General features: G+C 45.3%; 1 protein-coding gene across 1 annotated transcript; it reads left to right on the top strand.

Annotated features, from left to right (window-relative positions):
* Positions 1 to 1,599: 1,599 nt before the first annotated feature.
* Positions 1,600 to 18,682, top strand: HSPA4 (heat shock protein family A (Hsp70) member 4). Its single transcript, XM_057427815.1, has 19 exons — positions 1,600 to 1,832; positions 5,621 to 5,678; positions 7,322 to 7,462; positions 8,166 to 8,288; positions 8,748 to 8,847; positions 9,251 to 9,384; positions 11,174 to 11,418; positions 11,800 to 11,876; positions 12,168 to 12,319; positions 13,245 to 13,351; positions 13,665 to 13,798; positions 14,235 to 14,416; positions 14,800 to 14,889; positions 15,379 to 15,531; positions 16,015 to 16,140; positions 17,118 to 17,225; positions 17,539 to 17,658; positions 18,010 to 18,171; positions 18,428 to 18,682. Exons 1-19 carry the CDS (start codon positions 1,726 to 1,728, stop codon positions 18,626 to 18,628), a joined length of 2,520 nt encoding a protein of 839 aa, XP_057283798.1. The 5' UTR covers positions 1,600 to 1,725; the 3' UTR covers positions 18,629 to 18,682.
* The last annotated feature ends 1,772 nt before the right edge of the window (positions 18,683 to 20,454 follow it).

Below are 20,454 nucleotides of genomic sequence, written 5' to 3'. Positions count from 1 at the left end.
CCTCATCTGACACCAGGCTCGCTGCTCCTGTCCCCTCACGCTGGCAGGGTCTTTCCTTTCAATAATGAAAGTGAAAAACAGAAAGAAAAGGGGAAATGAATCATAGAATAGTTTGGGTTGGAAAGCACCTTAAGATCATCCAGTTCCAACCCCCCTGCCATGGGCAGTCCACTTCACACTAAACCATCTCACCCAAGGCTCTGTCCAACCTGGCCTTGAACACTGCCAGGGATGGAGCATTCACAACCCCCCTGGGCAACCCATTCCAGTGCCTCAGCACCCTCACAGGAAAGAATTTCCTCCTTAGATCCAATCTAAACTTCCCCTGTTTAAGTTTGAACCCGTTACCCCTTGTCCTGTCACTGCAGTAAATGGGTGATGCTCTCCTCGCTGCGCTGCCCAATACCCTCCCTGCGGAGCGGCGCTGGGCTCATTCCCTGGCACCTCGCTCTACGCTCAAGGACGCCCGAGGCTGAGCCGTTCATTACTACCCTGGCGCTGGCACCGTGATGCAATTCCCGGCCCAGCGGCAGCTGCCAGCGCGGCGTCACCCAGCTCCCTGCCAGGAACGGCACCCGGGGCTGCTGCTGGGCACGAGCCCTTCCTGCTGCCGGGGTTGAGTTTCTCGGCCGCGGGTCTGCTGGATCATTGGGACAAGGAGCAGTGCTGGAAATACAGAGCTGGGACCTGGGGAACGTCCTGTTTGTAACACAGTGCATTGCTGCCTTACGTTTTGGCTCAGAATTAAAAGCATTCCCAAACAGGAAGTGTCATAAAATCACAGAATCCCAAACTGTTCCAAACGGGTTGAAGGGACTTTACAGCTCCTCCAGCTCCAGCCCCTGCCACGGGCAGGGACCCCTTCCACTAGAGCAGCTTGCTCCAAGCCCCTGTGTCCAACCTGGCCTTGAGCACAGCCAGGGATGGGGCAGCCACAGCTTCTCCGGGCACCCTGTGCCATTGTCCCACCACTCTCATAGTGAAGAACTTCTTAATGTCTAATCTCAGCCTCCCCTCGGGCAGGTTAAAGCCATTCCCCTCGGCCTGTCCCTGCAGGCCCTTGTCCCAAGCCCCTCTCCAGGTTTCCTGTAACCCTTTAGGTGTTGGATAGAAGTTTCTCGAGGTTGCTAAAACAGAAGCTAGGTTTCACTGCCATTTTGGGGGGGTGGGGGTGGTGGTGAGGCAGAACCACAACCGTGGTGCACTTGAATGGCTCTGGCCCAGAACAATAAAAGGTGATTTCTCAGTATTTTGGGTCCTTTTCTGCGAAACCCGAGTTTCCGGGAGTTGTGACCCATTTCCATCGCTCTCACAAGCACGCTCTTTGCCTCCAGCCCCCTCCCTTGTCATCCGGTGATTACATCGTGTGGAAAACGGCAAGTTTAACTTAAACGTTCTTCCTCTCGGCACTGCAGGGCACGAACGGGGCTGTGACGCCCCAGACCTAAAGGCAGGCAGGGCACAGAACCCCCCTTTCTCGACACAAACCCCTCACTTCTGGCCAAGGAAAAGCGCGCGCACAGAGCTGGGGGCGTGGCCAGCGCTAGCCCCGCCCCCCGGCGCGATCCCCGCGCCCCTCGTTAGTCTCGCGAGATCCGCCTCCTCCCTGCGCTCTCTTCTGTGCCGCGGCCCGACGGGATCCTTCGAGAAGTGCCCCCGCCCGGGCAGGCCCCGCCGCCGCGCATTTAACCGCGCCGCGCCCCGCCGCTCCTCCGTGCCGCAGCCATGTCCGTGGTGGGCATCGATCTGGGTTTCCAGAGCTGCTATGTGGCCGTGGCCCGCGCCGGCGGCATCGAGACCATCGCCAACGAGTACAGCGACCGCAGCACGCCGTGAGTGGGGCGCGGGCCGCGCTGAGGCGGCGGCCTCCCGCCGGAGGGACCGCGGCCGCCGGGGCCGGGTGTGCCGGGGCGGGAGGCAGCCGGGGCTGGGGGCGCTGGGTTTGCCATACAAACGCGATAGGAAGCGAGCGGTACCGCGCGGCCGGCGCGGAGAGAGGCTGCGGGTGCCCCGCGCTGCTGCTTTCCTTCCTGTGCAGTGTGAGCAGCGTGTGCGCCCTGAGGCAGGGCTGACTTCTGAACGGGGTCTGTGAATACAGGGAAAGGCAGCCACATCTTTGCTGGAAGTAATAAAGCTTAGCTCCTGATAAATCTCTTCACCGTGTTCCGATATCCTCCTGCCTGTTCCCCTGCAGTTCAGGCTCTCCTCCTCCCATTTCAGCCGGGCTGAACGCTGAGCTCGTGTTGAGGCTTTTAAACTCTCACTTGAAGCCAGCCACCAGACTGACTGGGGATGTGAGCAGCGCAGCCAGCCCCCCCCCCCACACCTTACCTGGAAAAGGCCCTGGCTGTGATAGTGCAGTTTGCCGGTGAACTCGGTCTTGAAGCAGGTCGCACTTCACAACGTTTGTAGTGTGTTCTAACTCTGCTGCTCTAAATCGGACTCCCAACACTTGTCTCAGGAACACTGTGTGATGCCTGGTTTTAATAAACTTTCTGAGAGGGAGAACTGGGATAAAACTCTTCTAAGAATAAATTGCAAAATAAAGATGGAAAAGAAACCCTCCAATGCATCAGATCTGGAGGGAACTGTTTGCAAAGCTCTCTGAAAAGTTACTCTCTGTTGTAGCATAGTTTTATTTTAAGCAGGTGTTGGAGTAAATAGCTGTCTTAATGAGATAGTTACATTGTCTTAGGTGGGGTTTTTTTAGGTCCTTCACATCTATTTATAAAGATGAGAAGAATAAAATGATCTTGCTTCTCATTAGACAATACCTCGGCTCTGTTTGCCTGTTGCTATCTCTAAGCAATGAATCAATGAAGGAAGTTTTTAATCTGGTACCATGTGCTGGAGTAAGGAATAGTCGCTGAAGTGTTGTCAGTAACATGGCAGCTTAAGGGTTAGATGTACTAGGAAAATAGTTAATGTGAAGAACTTCAAGGTGCTCGTCTAGAAGCTCTGGGTACCTCAGGGAGCTGAAGTTCTGCTTATATATATTTGAGGTAAGAAGACACATATGGCTCACTGAGGCTGTGTAAAGTACCTGGCGCAAAGCATCTTCCAGGAAATAATTCAGTTATGAAGGGCTGAAGTGAAATTGAAAAAAAAAAGAAGCATAATTCAAATGATAGAAAAAGTTTTTAATAGGACTTAATCTCCAAGCACAGTTCTGGAGGAATGCAGATACTACTGTGTGAGCAAACCCATCTGTAAAGGGAATGCTTAATGACTTTGGCTTGGAAACAGCCTCTTTCAAAAAGCCACTGCTCAGTATTTCTGTACCGTGACCTCTGGAGAAGTCATGCAAGGTGTTGTGGCAGGTTTCCTCAGGAGCGTGCTCATGGTCAGGGTTAAACGCTATTTACTATGATGACATCCGTGTTTTGGAAAGGATTTTTAGGTATCTGTTACTGTCATTGTTTTAGTGAAGTAAACCCTGCTGAATGCACTGTATTTAGTGCAGTAGCACAATGGTGTTCTCTCTGAATCTGCTTTCAGCTCTGCACTTGGATTCTTCCAGAATCCTGTGAAATTGGAACTTCTCTATCCAAAAGCAGCACAAAACATGTTTGTCTTTGAATACAATATTCTTAAAATGGAGAAGTGGTAGAGAGCAGGCTGGTAAAAATGAGAGGTGGGGGGAAGAGGGAGGTTGTCCATTATCTCCATAGGATGAAAGTGAAGTTGTAACTGAGCTTATGGAGTTGAGTGCTGATTTTTTTTTTTTTACTGTAGAGGAAATGTGCTTTGAGGGGCAGGAGATACCATCTGGGGAAGTGGAAGCCGGTGGGAGTGTGAAGTTGTGCCTGCAGGAGCATTAATGAAGTTCAAAGCCCTGCTTAAGTTGCTTCATTAGACCTGTGATGACCTTCAGTGTGATTATGACTCTGCTCTAGGTGCTGTGGTTAGTTATGCAGCTCCCAGTAAATTGTGTAATAGTCTAATTCGTGTTTAATGAGTTAACCCTGGATCCTGTAGTAAACTGATTTGGGGAATGAGGCTGCCTCCTCCTCCTTCCTTCCTTGCAGTTTAACTTAGCTTTGTCCAGGGCCTGATGTGGCTGCCTGGGGCTTTGAGAAAAGAAGGGCTGGGATGGGCACAAAGGGAAGGAACAGCTGAGAACAATCCCATCTGTCCCACTGCAGCTCCTCAGAGAAGCCTGCCTGTTCATAAAGCATGGTTAAGAAGGATGTTTGCACTTCAGGGTTTTATTCCCTGCACATAATGAGTTACCATATCTTTGATTACTGCGCTGTCTCCTTCTGTTGAGAGGGACTTCTGCTTTGAGTTTTTAGTCTGGCAGGTTTTGAGAGTTCTGTGATCTGTCTTAGTGGATTTGTGGTGGATGGGGCCCATGGCTTGTGAACTGAGCAGTGAAGTAGCAGGGTATCTTATTGTTGTAGTCTAGGAGAAAAGCAGCAATTCCTGTTCATGTCTTTAATTCCTTTCTGGAGCCCAGAGTAAATTAGTAACCAGCTTCCAGCGTAGGGCTCCTGAGGTTTTTAACCATAAGCTCTACAGCTTGTGTTCCCTTAGGGTTTGCATAGCACAGAATCCCCTCACTTTAGCTGGTCCTTTGAGTAGTTGTTTCAAATAACAACAGGTTCATTCAGAAGTGTTAATTCTGTTGCAGCACATTGCTTTGGGGTGGGCTTTGCCTCAGTTGTTAAGCTGTTAATAAATTGGAAGAAGATACAAACCCAGTGCTTTATCTCACTGTTGTCTTCAGTTCTGGTTTTGACCATTTCTGTTTGACAGGCCAATTCCAAACCTCAGGCTGGGATGGGATTTGTTTCTTGTGGCAGCCCTGTGGCAGAGCCCTGTTGTAAAGCAGATTCTTGACCTGCTGCACAGGGAGCAGTTGAATTGTGCTGTTCCAGTGTTGTGTGAATAGTAACAATCTACTTGATTCATGGCATTCTTTTTTCCCCAGTAAGTTTACCTCAGTGGTATGAGGAACTTGGATTGGAGGGCTGGATTTAATTTTGTTATGTATGCAAATAAAGAGGCTTAATAGGAGCAGGAATTCCTTCAGAATGGAGGGGGTTTATTCTGTGTTTTTCAGACCTGCAGGCTGTCACAAGTAGCTTGGCATGAAGTATGGTTTTTCTTTCTGTAATCTATATTGCAGTGAGTGCAGATGAAATGTAATCACCAATTTTTCTCTGCAGGTTTGCTTTGCAACTGGGAAGTTTAGTTAGCATTTGATGCAGATATGTGGGAATGATTTCCTGAATACCTGATTTATTTCCTGTATGTCTTCTGAACAGTTGAATGCTTCCTGTATTATTAATGAACAACTTATCTTTGTATGGCCTTAGCTACGTGTGTAACTACTGAGTTAAAGGGTGTCTCCCCAGTTAACTATATAGATATAGAACTTGAAGCAGCATGAGTTAAGTTTGGGTTCAGTGCTGTGCTGCTGTGCAGAGCATTGTTCTGACTGAGCTGAAAGTTCCTGTTTCTTCCCAGAATTTCTGTGCATATATTGCAGTGAGTGACCAGCTCCTCAATAGACCAAATGCTGTTTAAAATCTGATACTGTCAACATTTCTCAACAAGATAAGCAGTGCAGTTCTACCAACCACTTACTAACAGTCAATCTTTCTTCTCATTACAGGTCATGTATATCATTTGGACCCAAGAACCGCTCCATTGGTGCTGCAGCTAAAAGCCAGGTGAGAGTGTAGGCTGGGTAAGTCAGTAGGTGAGGAGCAGGGTGTATTGTTTGATTACGGAAGGTGACAGGTGTCTCTGAGCTGGTTTCTTGGTGTCTCTATAATGTGTGAACAGCTGAGCTGAATTCAGCTGCTCAGCATGTAATGCTGCTCTGGTATCTTGGGTAGGAAGCTCAGGGTTGATCATTGCATGTGATGAAGTGTGGAAACAAAAAAAGATGCATAGTTTTGCTTCTTCTGAAATTCTGATAAATACTAAGAATTTACATTTTCAGCCCAGAAAGCAAGCTAAGCAGAGTGCTTCATCCTACCTTAGCTTGTTCTTTTTGTATGTCTTATGATAGCTTTTAATTATGTGACTGCATTCTATGGAATTCCATCGAGTGCGTAGTTCTGGCAGAAGGGGGACATACTTGAGTGTAAATATATCTTTCTTGACTCTTTGTGGTTGAGTTACAACCTAGATGTCTGTCTTGGGCATTCTTGCTTATGCTTTGAGTGTCTGTTTGTGTAGGTAGGTAAATATGATTTAAGGACACAGAAAAAGTGAAGCTGACTTGTCCTGCTTCACATTTGGGTCCTGCTGTGTCATGCCTTGTGTTGCTGTGAAACCCCTATAAAATGTGACTATTTTTTTCTTTGAAGTCCTCTACAGGAAGTGACTATTCAAACACTTGGTTTTTCTTAGCCTAAAATACCTAGAGATGGGTGAAGAGTCATTATCTAGAATACAAAAATGACTGGACACAACCATGTTATTCAAGAACAGAACAACTGTACTAGAACTAAATACAGATGTTTTTTCTGGGATTGAGTGTCTGCTTAGCTTAAAGAAAAGCATTGATACAGAGATCCAGTAGAGATGAGGTATGTCCTACAGAAACTAAATGTACCCAACATCAGACCCAGGTTATGTAGGAAATAGACACTTGACTAAAACTGAATCACAGGTAAATGTTACATGGTACAGTGTTGTCTGCTCAGTGAACTGCTCTGGGGTTTTAGTATGTGTCTTGCTCTAATGTAAATTAAAGAATTAAACAAGTTTGCTTTCACCATGTGAAAACAGGCTGTAACTTCTTTCACTTCTCCATTTGCACTGATCCCTGCTATTAATAAAAGACTCTTGTCAGTTAAATCAATTTGACAGTAGCATCTTGGGGCTGTCTTGACTTTTTAAAGCTTCGTGACTGTGTCCTTGAACTGTTTTGTGGGAATGCCTGTGTTGACTGTCACATGCATGTGATGAACCTGAGCTGGAGTTTACATCAACGTACTTGTTTTGTTTGTGGAATTACTGGCTGTGCTGTGATAGAAAGTTGGGGTGTAGGTTAAGGGGAAAAACACTTTGCTGTCACTTTTAAAGAGTGTCCTACAATTACACTGTGACAATGGAGTGCTGTTTTAATCAGATGTTGATAGAATCTTGGCTCAGTTTCCTAGCATACGTTTTATTTTAAATCTCAAATTCCTGTAGGTTCCGTGAGTGATCAGAGGGAAGGTGCCTTCTAGCAACTGCCCTGATACAAGATACAAATGACAAAACTCTGCCGGTGGGAGAGGCATGAGAACAAAACTCTGTCTTCTGTTTGAAATTCAGATGTTGCCCTGACATGTTGTATTAAAGATTTCTTTTCCTCTAGGTTATTTCAAATGCAAAGAATACAGTACAAAGTTTTAAAAGATTTCATGGTCGTGCATTCTCAGATCCCTTTGTTCAAGCTGAAAAAGCAAGCCTTGCCTATGAACTTGTCCAGCTGCCAACAGGCTCAACTGGCATCAAGGTAAGTCTGGCAGATCTGAAAAAGAGCCAGAGGAGGAAACTGATAAAGTGCTCTTTAGTCTGTTTATTTTAAATCTTCTTGCTGTAGTTTGTTCTCTTGTGAATGGAAAATCTCAAATGGGGAATGAAAGGCTGATAATGCAGATGGTCTCTCCAGGTGTTAGGTGAGACTGTATTTAGTTATACAGCTTCACTGCCTTGCAAAGCCCACACCAACTGCTGTAGCAGTGCTTTTTACCTTTCACTCCACGGTGAATCTGGAAGACAAGTTACTTAACCAGTGGACTTACTTGGCTACTGTCCAGGTACTGCAGAGTTGTGAGAAGTCAGCTTAGTTCCTTCAGCTGAAATGGTAAAAATGGGTCCTTATCTACAACAGCTGATTGTCTGATTTGGATTTTAGCAATAACTGATGAACTTATCCCACACCAGCAGGAAGGAGGGTATCCTATGCGCTGCTTACAACTTGGGGTTAAAAAACACAAAGCTGCTCTGCACATTTTATATGTGAATTAAAATGTGCATTCCAGTGTTTATCTCACAGTTGCTGTGCACGAGCCAGGCCCTCAGGGAGAAGCTTGTACAGAGCTGGATTACTCTTTAAGCTTGCCTTTAGTAAAGGCTCTTTCTTGCATATGTTCCTTATGTGTGTAGCTTGTGGGTTGTGCTGTAGTGTAACCTGTGTGCATGATTCTTCTTTGAAGGCTATGTATATGGAAGAAGAAAGAAACTTTACTATTGAACAGGTGACAGGAATGCTTCTTACCAAGCTAAAAGAGACTGCTGAGAATGCGCTCAAGAAGCCTGTAGTTGACTGTGTTGTTTCTGTAAGTATGTGATGGTAACCAGGTCTTACCTATTTGGTTGGCATCATAGACTGAAATGATGGCAGCATGAAATTGCCCATGAGACTTGAATATTCAGGTATTTGTCTTTTCTGTTTAAAATGAATCTTTCTCCCATCTCTTCAACTCTAGACTTACTTCATTAATGGTGAAATGTCTTCAATGGCTGCTAATCAGCAGCATAAATAATATTTGATACCTGTTTCTGGTTCTTTGCTCCTAAAATGAGTGGCTTGAGAATAGGGTGGAAGAAACTTCACAAGAAGTAACTTTGTCTTCATGTAATGTTCTTCTTTCCCTTTCTCTGTTTCAACTGAAGTGAGCACTGAATTTGCAGGGTACCTCAGTTGTGCTCTTTACTGATTCTCTACACACACTTGTAGCTGTTTGCTAAAGGTGGCTGTTCTAAATGCTTATATTGGATATCTGATCATCTTGCAGGTTCCTTCTTTCTACACAGATGCAGAAAGGAGATCTGTGATGGATGCTACACAGATCGCTGGTCTCAACTGTCTGAGACTGATAAATGAAACAACTGCAGGTAGCATCTTCCTTTCTCTCCCTTGCTTAATACTGTAGTTGTATTAAATAAAAGGGCTTGTAATCTGTCAGTGATCCATGTCCTCTGGAGTTACTGCTGCTTTTGTAAACTTAAAATGGATTAGTCGATCGTAAAGTTCCTTGAGCTCTGGTCTGTTATTTTGTTGCTTTACAGAGGCATAAAGATACTTCCTTAGTATGTGTTATAATGCAGCTACTGGGGGGCTTATGTTGTTTTGTGTTTTTCCGTGTCCCTTTAGCCCTGGGAGTTTTGTTTAACTAGAAACTTTTTTCTGTAGCTTGAAAATGAAGGTGAAATGCTGATTATCTTTACTGATGACTCACTTAAGGAATTATGGACCTGAATATCCTGACTACAGTCTCTGCTTCTTGTCTCTGTGTAGTTGCCCTGGCATACGGGATCTATAAGCAAGACCTGCCTGCCCCGGAGGAGAAGCCACGGAATGTTGTTTTTGTGGATATGGGGCATTCTGCGTATCAAGTTTCTGTTTGTGCATTCAACAAAGGAAAGCTGAAAGTAAACAATCAGTTCTGCATCCATTTTAATCACTAGTAGCAATCTTCACCAGCGCATACAGGGCCTGTGACAGGCAAGCTTGCTTGTCTTTACACTGTGCATCCAGACAGCTCAGTTCTTACTCTTAAAGTTGTTCTTTGTCTGGAGTTAAAAGTAGGGCATCGAGCTAGAGAGCTTTTGAGCAGTGTGTGGAGGAAGCAAACATGCCTTAATCAGCACATTTTGGCAAAGAATAAAAAGCCCGAATTAAACTGTGTAGTCAGAAATTATCATATCTGACTGGATGCTGCTTTCAGAGAATACTCCAGTCATGAGAGCAAGCATGAAAGCAGGCATTCCTAGGATGCTCTAAGTGTCATGTTTTAAACATTAGCTGTGGGGCTCATGTGAAAGAGCAAAAACATTCTAATTACGTTAAGCTTTGAGTGGAAGGTAAGCAAGTTACAGTGTGAGCTGCAAAAGCATTACTGTTCTCAGCATTTCTTAGTGGCCTTTTTACAATTACAGTCTGGGCTTCTGCAGTTCCAGTAACTGAATCGGTTGGAGAAACAAACCCAAACTTTCAAGCACAGGGCAGTGAAATGCAGAGAGGGCAAGAGTTATGAAAGTCTTGGTTTTTGTTGAAGTCCTGTTTTCTCTTGTAAGGAAGCGTGACCTACTTTGTGTTTCTCCGATTTGTCTTTTAAACACTGTAACCACAGAAGTGTGGAAGGGATGCCTCTGAGTGTAGAGTGGAGAGCGGGGCAGCAAGGCAGTTAAAACAGTGTAGAGGCCAAACCTTGTCTGGAGGTGACTGGAGGAGAATAATGGGATACTTCACTGATTTCTGTTACTTAAAAAATCAGTTCCCAACATGTTTAAAGCACAGAATCAGCTGAGGTGGATGGGTCACAGATGTTCTTTGCAGATAATCCCCTCATCAGAAATGAGCACCTATTTGTGAGAGTTAATAGTATTTATTCTCTCCAGGTTTTATTCTTGGCTTGTTCCACCCTTCTGAGGCATCAAAAATTAATCTGGGATATGACTCAAACTGACAGTGGCTAAGCAGAATTTGTGAACCGATGGTGTGCTTACAGTACAAGCTGCTGAACAGATTGTGCTGCTGAGCCTTGCCCTAGCTTCCTAAATTGCCTCTGAAAGTTGCCACCTGGCTACAGGAAGGCTGGGGGTCCAAAGCTGCTTCTAGCATTTGGTACATGGGGTTTTTCTCCTGTGAGAATTGCCATTCAGAGAGGGGTCTCATATTTGTGAAGGTGCCAGAATTTGTCCAAGGTAACGGTGGTTCTGTCTCCAACAGCACTTTGAACACATCTGATAACCAGCTACAACAGGCACAGGATAGTCATGGCTTAGACTTGGTAGGCTTTAAAGAAAACCAAAGGTATCTCAGGATGTGTACATCTGTTACTGCAGATGCTGGTAATGTAATTGCTAATTAGGTTGCCCTGAGATAGAGTAGAATAGCTTAGTTGTTGCCAGCAGTGTCTGAAGTGTGAAAGCTGAGTATGGGACATGGATTTATTGTTTGGACTAGGTTGGGCCTCTTCTAGATGAGGCTTATCAAAAGAAACTCCTCACTGCAAAGGCAGAGTAAAAAATGAACTGTACCGGATTCTTCCTGTTGTGGCTGCACCAATGCAATTCTTCCTCAGCAGTAACATTGTAGTACTTGCTTTAATTACAAATTGACTGTGCTTGAAACCAAGAAATGCTTTGATGTTAACTGCTAACTGCTGTCACTGAGTAATGAGAAACTGCCACTACTGAAGAGTACCGTTTCTTTAAGGTTCTCGCTACAGCGTTTGACACAACACTGGGAGGCAGGAAGTTTGATGAGATGTTAGTTGAATACTTCTGTGAAGAATTTGGCAAGAAATACAAACTGGACATCAAGTCCAAGATCCGGGCACTGCTGAGGCTGTCCCAGGAGTGTGAGAAGCTGAAAAAGCTGATGAGTGCGAATGCCTCCGACCTCCCAATGAATATAGAGTGCTTCATGAATGACATTGATGTCTCTGGAACGATGAACAGGTAATGGCTATACTTTAAGCTTCGTTCAAAATGCTTCAGTCAAGAAACTTGGCACTTCAAACTCAGTATGAAGTGCTTAGTGCTGGGGGGAGGTGGAAATGGAAGAACAGTGTGTGTGGGGTGCTGCTAAGAATGATGATGTTTAGAGGCTGGCCAGCGGCCTTGAGGTAGGAGGGAGGGCTGTGAGTGTTGCAAGTGTGCCTGGATTACTAGAGCAAAGTTTGTGGGAGAGTTTAGTTCATAAGTATAAAATTAGGACTGGGGGAGGGAAAACCCTGCAGCATGTAGCTGCAGTGGCATTTTTCTGCTTTTGGTGTCCTGTTGTATTTGCAGTATTAACTTCTGGTTTGCTATAGCTTGATTTATGGTTTCCTCCAACAGAAGCAAATTCTTAGAGATGTGTGATGGGCTGCTTGCAAGAGTAGAGCCCCCCCTTCGCAGTGTGCTGGAGCAAGCCAGTAAGTGATGATGCATTCCGTGTTCTGCATACAGGAAAGACATCCCTATCACAAGCTTCCTTTGGGTCTTGACAGGGCTCAGAGAGGTGGATTTAGCACAGCTAACAATTTCTTGCTTAGCAGTTACAAGCTTTTAAACTTCTTCACACAAGGTAAAAACCTGAAAGTCTTATTGCTTCGAAACATGGAGAACAAGCTTAAATTAAGTAATGGTTGGTGTAAGCATCTAGTTTATGATGTCGGCATATTTGTGTAAAACAGTCTAAAAACTAATGTCTGACTCCTTTCTAGAGTTAAAGAAGGAGGATATTTATGCAGTAGAGATAGTTGGTGGTACCACAAGGATCCCCGCTGTAAAAGAGAAGATCAGTAAATTTTTTGGCAAAGAAGTCAGTACAACTTTGAATGCAGATGAGGCTGTGGCACGAGGTTGTGCGCTGCAGGTAACAAGTGCTGTTTGTTTTAGCTCTTGAGTATTGTTACTGAAATCACAAGTATTTGAGACGGGGTCCCCAAGTAACATGAAGGATACTTCATGTGTATCCTAGAATGGATTCAAGTAAGCTTCAGGAAAGCAGTTGGAAGAATGAGAATAGCAGATTTAAGCAATTCCGTTGTGCTGTTTGTCTAAGCCAAATCAGAAGGTCAGTGTAGCTTGTTGAAGTGAAGCAGAGAGCATGTTTCAGTGTGGCTGGGAATTGGTAGTTTGATAAAGCTCATGTGATGTTTTGTCTTCCAGGCTCCTTTGGGGGCCCAGGTTAAACAGGGGAAAACCTTTTTTTATTACAGCACTACTGATGAACTTGTGATATTAAACAGTTGCTTAATAACATGGATGGGAATGAAAGCTTAGCTTCTTGCTAATGGGAATCTGTCTCCTGAGCTGGAATCAGCCGCTTGAATGGCTTAAGCAGTAGTAAATATTCTTAATAGTTACAAGTGCTATCATACCTTGAAGGCACCTTGATTTTGCTCTGATCACCTCACTTCTCTAAATGTTTAACATGTGCTTACAGCTCTGTTCAGTCAGTTGTATGAGCTGTAGGGATCTGCTTAAAGAGACTTTTCTGTTACAGTATGTAGATAGCCTGGTACTGTGTCACTGTAGAAAGTAACTTGAGATTTCCTAATCCCTTATGTGGGCACAAAACCCACTTCAGTAGCCTAACCATAGCAAACCAGACAACATGACTCTAAGGCAGAACTTGTGTATTTCTATTTTTGGAGTGATCAGATTAAGACAGCCATTAGCCTCCCTTAAACTAGAGTAAATCGGCATATGAAGCTGCCTAAATAGCCACTTGCTGAATTAAGTTAGTGTTCACCTGAAGTTTGAATGTTTCTAACATGGCTCTTGTGTTCTTTCAGTGTGCTATTTTATCCCCAGCTTTCAAAGTGAGGGAATTCTCCATCACAGATTTGATACCGTATCCTATTTCTTTACGATGGAATTCACCAGCAGAGGAAGGGTTAAGGTAAAAAAGTTCAGTTTGCTTTCATGATTATATACAGCTTAAAACCGAGTGATGACAACTGGAGTAAATGATGCTTTTAGAGCAGTGCTCAGTTAACAAATCAAATGCTGATACTTTTTCTGACGTTAATGGGGGGCAGTTTAGCACTTCCTACATGGCTGTTGGCCTTGCTCTAACCTAAAAGGTTTGGAGACTCTTCTTGTCCCTTCTTAAAGAAGCTTTTTCCTTGAGGTATAAGGGTCTCTAGAAAAGTTGTTACCTTTATCAGATTCATTAGCCACGTACTGAAGGATTGCTCTGTTTTCTCTTGCAGTGACTGTGAGGTCTTTCCCAAGAACCATGCTTCCCCGTTTTCTAAGGTCCTCACCTTCTACAGAAAGGAGCCGTTTACTCTGGAGGCATACTACAGTTGTCCCAAGGAGCTGCCTTACCCAGATCCTGATATAGGTTAAGACCATTCTTTAACCATTTATTAGTGGCCATGTACAAGTTTCAGGACTTCTGTCTGATCATATAGTCTGGAAAGTGCCATGGGGATATGTTTCTGAAGTCATGGGTCTACAGTAAAATGAGTGGAGTAATATGAAGTTTATGGACAAGTAGGCTAAATAAAGATCATCCTGATGTTGGAACAAACCTGAAAGGGGTACACTGAGAGTTGTGCTGTCTTTAATGCTCTCTTACAGCACACCACAGAGAATTCTAATAGCTGTGTTTCCTAGCACTGCCGAGTAAAAAAAATTGACTTGTTTGACTTGAGTAGGATTTGATACCCTCTTAAGTGCATTGCAGTGATCTGTTGTCAGCAAGTCAGGTTTTACTTCACATTTAGTGATTAAGCTAATCAAATGATATCTTTTTTTTTCTCTCTGGGATTGCTTAGCTCACTTCTTGGTTCAGAAGGTCACTCCTCAAACAGATGGATCCAGTTCAAAAGTGAAAGTCAAAGTCAGAGTAAATATCCACGGTATCTTCAGTGTCTCAAGTGCGTCTTTAGTGGAGGTTCATAAATCTGATGAGAATGAAGAGCCTATGGAAACAGACCAGCATGCAAAAGAGGAAGAGGTAATGAATTTTGTTGCTCTTAGTACTTGGCCAGTTGTGCTTCATCAGCCTTCCAAGTTCTGGGAAGGTTCTAATACTTGTGTAAGGATTTAGTAGATACATCCAACAACTAAAGCAAAGATGAGATCAAGTACTAATTGAAGTATGTTACACCGGTGACAGATCCTCTTGGTGCCAGGACTGGGGGGTATAAATAAAATTCCTAATTGTGGAGCTGTTGCTTGCCTAGATTAGAAGCTTATAACTTAAATCTTGAGACTCTAGGTTTCATTCTGTTCCTTTTGCCAAAGAGCACTAGGTGATGTGATGAGCCTAGGAGCTGAAGCAGTGATCTGCATATGCATTGTTTAATGTGTCAAATTGGACCTCTTTATGAATTTCAGAAGATGCAAATAGATCAGGAAGAGCAGCAGAAAACTGAAGAACAACAGCAGGCCCAACCTGAAAATAAGGCTGAGTCTGAAGAAATGGAGGTAATGTGACCATTTGAGACTCCTGTTTTACAGGATGCACTCGCACACTACGTATTCCCATGAGTCTTGTAGAAGTATTTGCTGCTTTTGCTGTAGCTCTGGAAGCTGAACTTTCATTGAATGTATGGGTAGTCTGTGTTTGATTAGAGCTTTGGAAGTATGTAACTAGTGTGGATAATTAACTGCAGACCTGGCAAGTGTTCTAGTACTAATGAAATGAGTGAACACTCCTTTTTGTGTAGCTTTCAATAACTTAAATACTAGAGAAGCATTCAGTTATTGACTACACTCCTGTGGTGGTTTCAGTGTGCCTGGGAAAAGTCTGTAGTTGCCTTCACTACCTCTGACTAGCAGCTGCACTGTCAGTGTGACAGGTAGTATGTAGCTCTGCTGAGGTGCACCAACTCAGTTGTACTTTCTGTTATTAGTCTTGAATACTCTGTGTGAACTGGCTGATGTTCTTACCTTGAATATATTTCTTTAATGCAGACTACTCAGGCTGACTTGAAAGACAAGAAAGTGGATCAACCACCTCAAGCCAAGAAGGCTAAAGTAAAGACAACCACTGTGGACCTCCCCATTGAGAACCAGTTGGTGTGGCAGATAGGGAAGGATATGCTGAACTTATTCATTGAGAATGAGGTAAACTCTTACTTGCCAAAGTTGCCATTTCACTGGTTGAGCTCCAGAAATGTTGCTGTTTGAACATGGTTAATTGATAAAGATAATCAAGGAAAGATGGAAAGGCTCATGTGTTTTTGGTGAGGTGAACAGCATTGACCCACAGAGCCAAGCTACATTCTTCCCATTAGTGAATGCTGTAACTTTCCCTCAGGAGGGGTTCTGCAGAAGGCCAGTTCACAGGGTGATTACTTCTGAGATCACCTGCAGTTAAAGGTGCTCAGTGGCAGCTGCTATCAAGTTGAAAGTTCCTCAACCAGAGGAAGATCTGTTGGGTATCCCACCAAAACTGCCACAAATCTTCATACATGTGCTGCGTTTAGAACAGTTCTGTAAATCACACTATTCCAAAATCTGAAGTCAGCCTTAAGCTTTTAAGGTATTCTAGCAGTGTATGTTAAATAACTACCTTTTTGGCTTACTAACTTGACAACTTGTTCACAGGGCAAAATGATAATGCAGGATAAACTAGAGAAGGAGAGGAATGATGCCAAGAATGCTGTGGAAGAATATGTGTATGATATGAGAGACAAACTTTGTGGTATTTATGAGAAGTTTGTTAGTGAAGATGTAAGTACTGCTTACTTGGTATCTTCTAATGCCTTTCTGTACGATCAGCAGTTGTATTGTCATAACCTGTGACCTGTATCAGATGCTGTCTTTATCTAGACTGTCTTCAGACTTTAAATGAGGAGAAATAGCTTTTAACCTTTCTGGCTATGCAGATAACTATCTAAATATGGCCTGAGTACCAGCAGATGGTACCCAGCATACATGGTGTGTTCTAGTCCAAAGCAGTTGCAGCAGTTAAGGTGTTATCAGAGTGTATGTTTTGAGACTGAAACAGACTAGGTGCATGTGCACAATGCTTTTAAGGTTTTCGTGCATCTTGTCCTATTCTGCTTCTTTGTCAGTATTTAGGAATAGTGTAAAGAATAAAAACCTCAAAGACAGTCCTACCTGGGCACAAAATTAAGGGATTGGTCTGACTAAAGGTGGGTGCCTGTGTCTGGACAGGTTGCCCTAAAAATCTCTTGGTGTTATTAATTAGCTTTCCCTCTTGTACTAACGGAGCTTGGTGTGTTAGCTTTAAAGTTAGGGGACTGTGGTAATCAGTTGAGTCACTGCAAACTCCTGCCTGGATCCCTGTTGGTGGCAGTGGGAGCCTTGCCATGTAGAGCCCAGGCACCTCCATCTGAGTCAGAAGTGGGCCAAGTTGAGTGGGATTCATCACTCCCTCACTAAAGATGAGTTTTTGTCTGTTCTCTGGCTTGCTTGTGGACTGATGATGAAAATGTGAATAGAAAATAAAGGTGGGGGGAATAGGTGTTTGTGGGACAATACTGGTCTCAGCTGTGATGGAGGGTTCTTCCTTAGCCCTGGGCTCTACCACAAAGCCATACTGAAGGATTTCTGATTTCTCATTAAAATAGTTTCAAACGAGTTCTCACATTTTTAGCCTGTAACCCTTCCAGAAAGGTTCTGAGCATCATTTAATACCATCTAACAGAATATCTCACCTACCTGTTTTGTGTGGGTTCCTTCAGGATAGAAATAGTTTCACACTGAAGCTAGAGGATACAGAAAATTGGCTTTATGAAGATGGTGAAGACCAACCCAAGCAAATTTACATTGACAAGTTGGTGGAATTGAAGGTAAGTGGTTCTTGGATGCAGTAAGTTCCAGTGGGAACGTGGAGAGCTTTGTTCAGGTGCGGAGCTGTCAGAGCTCTCCTGGTGCAGTGATGAGCACTGCTAACAAGCTGCTTAGCTTGCTCATTAATAAGCACATGAGGAGCAGGCCTCCAGTAAACCTGTAGCAGTTCAGGGTTGAGGGAGATTCAGTCCTTCCTGTAAGTAGGGGGAATAGTAGAAGTTTCAGGGGGGTTCAGAAGTGGTGAATGTACCCTATCAGATCGTGCAGGAGCATGGCTGTGTGGGTTTTGATACCTGCTGTTCTCTGTTTCAGGCTCTGGGCCAGCCTATTCAGGCAAGATACCAAGAATCGGAGGAAAGGCCAAAAGCATTTGAGGAATTAGGAAAGCACATTCAGCAGTACATGAAAACTGTTCTTGCATTCAGAGCAAAGGTATTTATGTATTTAATTTCTGGCAGATACAAGCAAGTGCTACAAGTCTTTTCTGCATTTTAAGTAAGCTCCTTCAACAAGCTGGTGCACCCTCCTGGCTGTATTTTCAGAAGTGGATGTTGGCTTGAAAACCTGACAGTCTTTTAAGTCCATGAGGTGTGGATTTCCTCATGGACTTCAGCTCTCTGATTAGAGCTGTGGATGATCAGGTGAACTGCTCTGCTGGCTCCAAAAGCCTCCTGGCTAAATGGGTCTTTCTGGTGTGCGGGAGCTCAGGTTTGAGGAGATCAGTGTGCAGTGCACTTAGACAGATACTGGTTTTGAACAGCTACTCTTGCTTTGCTGTTTCAGGATGAACAGTATGACCACCTGGATGAAGCAGATGTGGCAAAAGTGGAGAAGAGCACGAATGAAGCTACGGAGTGGATGAACAACCACCTTAATCTCCAGAACAAGAGAAGTCTTACGTTGGACCCAGTGATAAAAGCGAAGGACATACAAGCCAAGATTAAAGTAAGTCTTTGTACATAATTCACTGCATTTCCATGAATCTTTCTGATTATTGGTCTAGTTTGTCATGCTCGGAGAGACCTTAAGGGAAGAAGTCTGTGGTGGCAGGACAGTGACTGGGTGTTAACCTCTTGATCATTGGGGAGCATCTGCCTGTGGCTTGAATATCCAACTGGTGGTGGCAGAGTTCACCTGAGCAACAGGTTAACGTAGAGCTGTGGTTGGATAAACCCACTTCTGTGTTTTGTTTGATTTCCAGGAATTGACAAGTATTTGCAATCCTATTGTCCGAAAACCCAAACCCAAAGTTGAGCTCCCAAAGGAGGAGCAGAAGCCACCTGAACCCAACGGACCTGTGGATGGGGAGGGTGAAGGCAACACCGCGGCCCCCACTGCTGAGCAGAGCGCTGCTGCCCCGCCGGCTGCTGAGAAGAAGCTTCCAGAGATGGACATTGACTGAGTGTCAGCACCTGTTTATATTATGGCGAACTACAATAAAGCTTTAAGTTGTCAACTTTGTATGTTCTGAATACAGAGTGAAGCAAGTGCATACCACAGCGCTCGTAGGAACTCCTGGAGAGGTTCGGTCAGTGCGTCGACTGCGGCGCTCAGTGCCTCGCTCAGATAAGCAGCATTTCTTGCCATTATGGTTGTATTTAGAAGTGTTGGTATTTTTACTAGACCTTTAGGAACAGCCCTAAGTTCATTCTCTATTTGTAGTGGCCATGGAGAGCTGGCCTTGATGTAGAGGGGTGAGACAGCAGCACTGTTCTCTAGGCACCCCTGGCCTGTGGTTCTCTGTTCACTTCCCGTCACTGGTGGCCCAGTGGCACTTGGTGCCATGTCCCCTGGTGTGGGAGCTGCTGGGGGTTGGGGGAAGCTCCCACCAGAGGCTGACGCAGAACCTTTCCGTCACTCACCCTCATCTAACCCTTGCTGTAGTGTTAACACACTGCTCCAGCTTGTTCATGCGCGCTCCAATAGCACCTGGTTACATGAGGTTGCAAAGCAGGGGCTGGTACCATCATGTTAATGGGTACCCTCACATCGTGGGTCTGCATCCCTGGCATGCATTCAGAGAGGAGCAGCTCCTGTGGATCCCTGAATGTGCTCCTAGCCAGGGACTGTGTGTGCCTGGCTGCTTCCCCCTGATCAGACCATGCAAGCTTCTCTCTAATGAAATTAGCTGCTTGTAGAAAGAGTGAATACTTGTATTTCTGCTGCCTGCGCTGAGCGTTGACTCTGACTTGCTCCTAACTCTTCCAGGGAATATGCTTGCTTCCATGGGGATACGCTTGCTTCCATGAGGCCTTCAGTTGGAATGCTTGGGGTTTGGTTTGGCTTTTTTTTCCCAGGAAAAGGAAGACCTGACACATCTTGGCTTTTTTTTTTTTTCTATGATCTTTAGGCAGTGATTTGCTTCTAGTACTGATTGTCATTAATCTTGCAAACATTAATTTGTATCTGTTAAAATCCAAACCTGGAACACCCATTCAGATACTGCAAGAAATAAATGCACTGGATTCTACCCCATCACCTTCTCCAGCTCTTGATTGCAATGCAGAGGCAGTGGTGGGGGGGCAGAGGCAGGGCACAGCTCAAAGTCTTTAATGCCTTTTGTGCTGCTGCGAGTGAAGCTGCAATTGCCAGACCCTGCTTCAGCCCCCTTTAATGAAGCAGAATGGAGAGGGGCTTTGGACAAGGGGAATGGCTTGAACCTGCCCGAGGGGAGACTGAGATGAGCTCTTAGGCAGAAGCTCTTCCCTGTGAGGGTGCTGAGGCGCTGGCACAGGGTGCCCAGAGAAGCTGTGGCTGCCCCATCCCCATTCAACCCAAACGGTTCCGTGTTTCCGTATGGGACCGGGGCTCTGTACCGCCGGGGGCGGGCTGGTCTCGCCAGGCGCTATGGGGCCTCCCAGCCGCCGGGGGCGCTGCAGCGGGCGGAGCCGTGCGCTGGGAGCGGGGCCGGGTCCCCGCTTCCTGTCCCCGTGCCTGCCCCGCCGCGCTCCCCCGGGCGCGCTCCTCTGAGGCCGCGGCAGGGACGCGGTGAGGCCGGAGCGGGGCCGGGGCGGGGAGCGGGCCCTCGGGTGCCGCGGGGCCTCCGTTCACGCCGGCGGGCGCGGTGGGGTGGGAGGCATGGCCTGGAAATGCGGGTTTCTCCTCTCCAGGTTCCCTGCAGCCCCTTCAGGCACTGGAGCTGCTCTCAGCTCTCCCCTTCAGGAGCCTTCTCTCCTCCAGCTGCCCCAGCCCCGCTCTCTCAGCCTGTCAATGGAGTAATGAGAGCAC

Source organism: Pezoporus wallicus, unplaced genomic scaffold (assembly GCF_028554395.1).
Source record: "Pezoporus wallicus isolate ANWC-B61680 ecotype Strahan unplaced genomic scaffold, APGP_CSIRO_Pwel_v1 contig_13614, whole genome shotgun sequence".
NCBI classification, from domain to species: domain Eukaryota; kingdom Metazoa; phylum Chordata; class Aves; order Psittaciformes; family Psittacidae; genus Pezoporus; species Pezoporus wallicus.
Note: the sequence above shows the minus strand (reverse complement) of the source record. Positions and strands in the feature narration are given on the sequence as shown.

What these genes read in the sequence shown, in the direction of transcription:
- HSPA4 (XM_057427815.1), top strand. Translation starts at nt 1,726, where the DNA reads ATGTCCGTGGTGGGCATCGATCTGGGTTTCCAGAGCTGCTATGTGGCC. An exon ending in TCAACAAAGGAAAGCTGAAA is followed by an intron (nt 9,385 to 11,173) that starts GTAAACAATCAG and finishes CGTTTCTTTAAG; the next exon opens with GTTCTCGCTACAGCGTTTGA. An exon ending in ACATACAAGCCAAGATTAAA is followed by an intron (nt 18,172 to 18,427) that starts GTAAGTCTTTGT and finishes TTTGATTTCCAG; the next exon opens with GAATTGACAAGTATTTGCAA.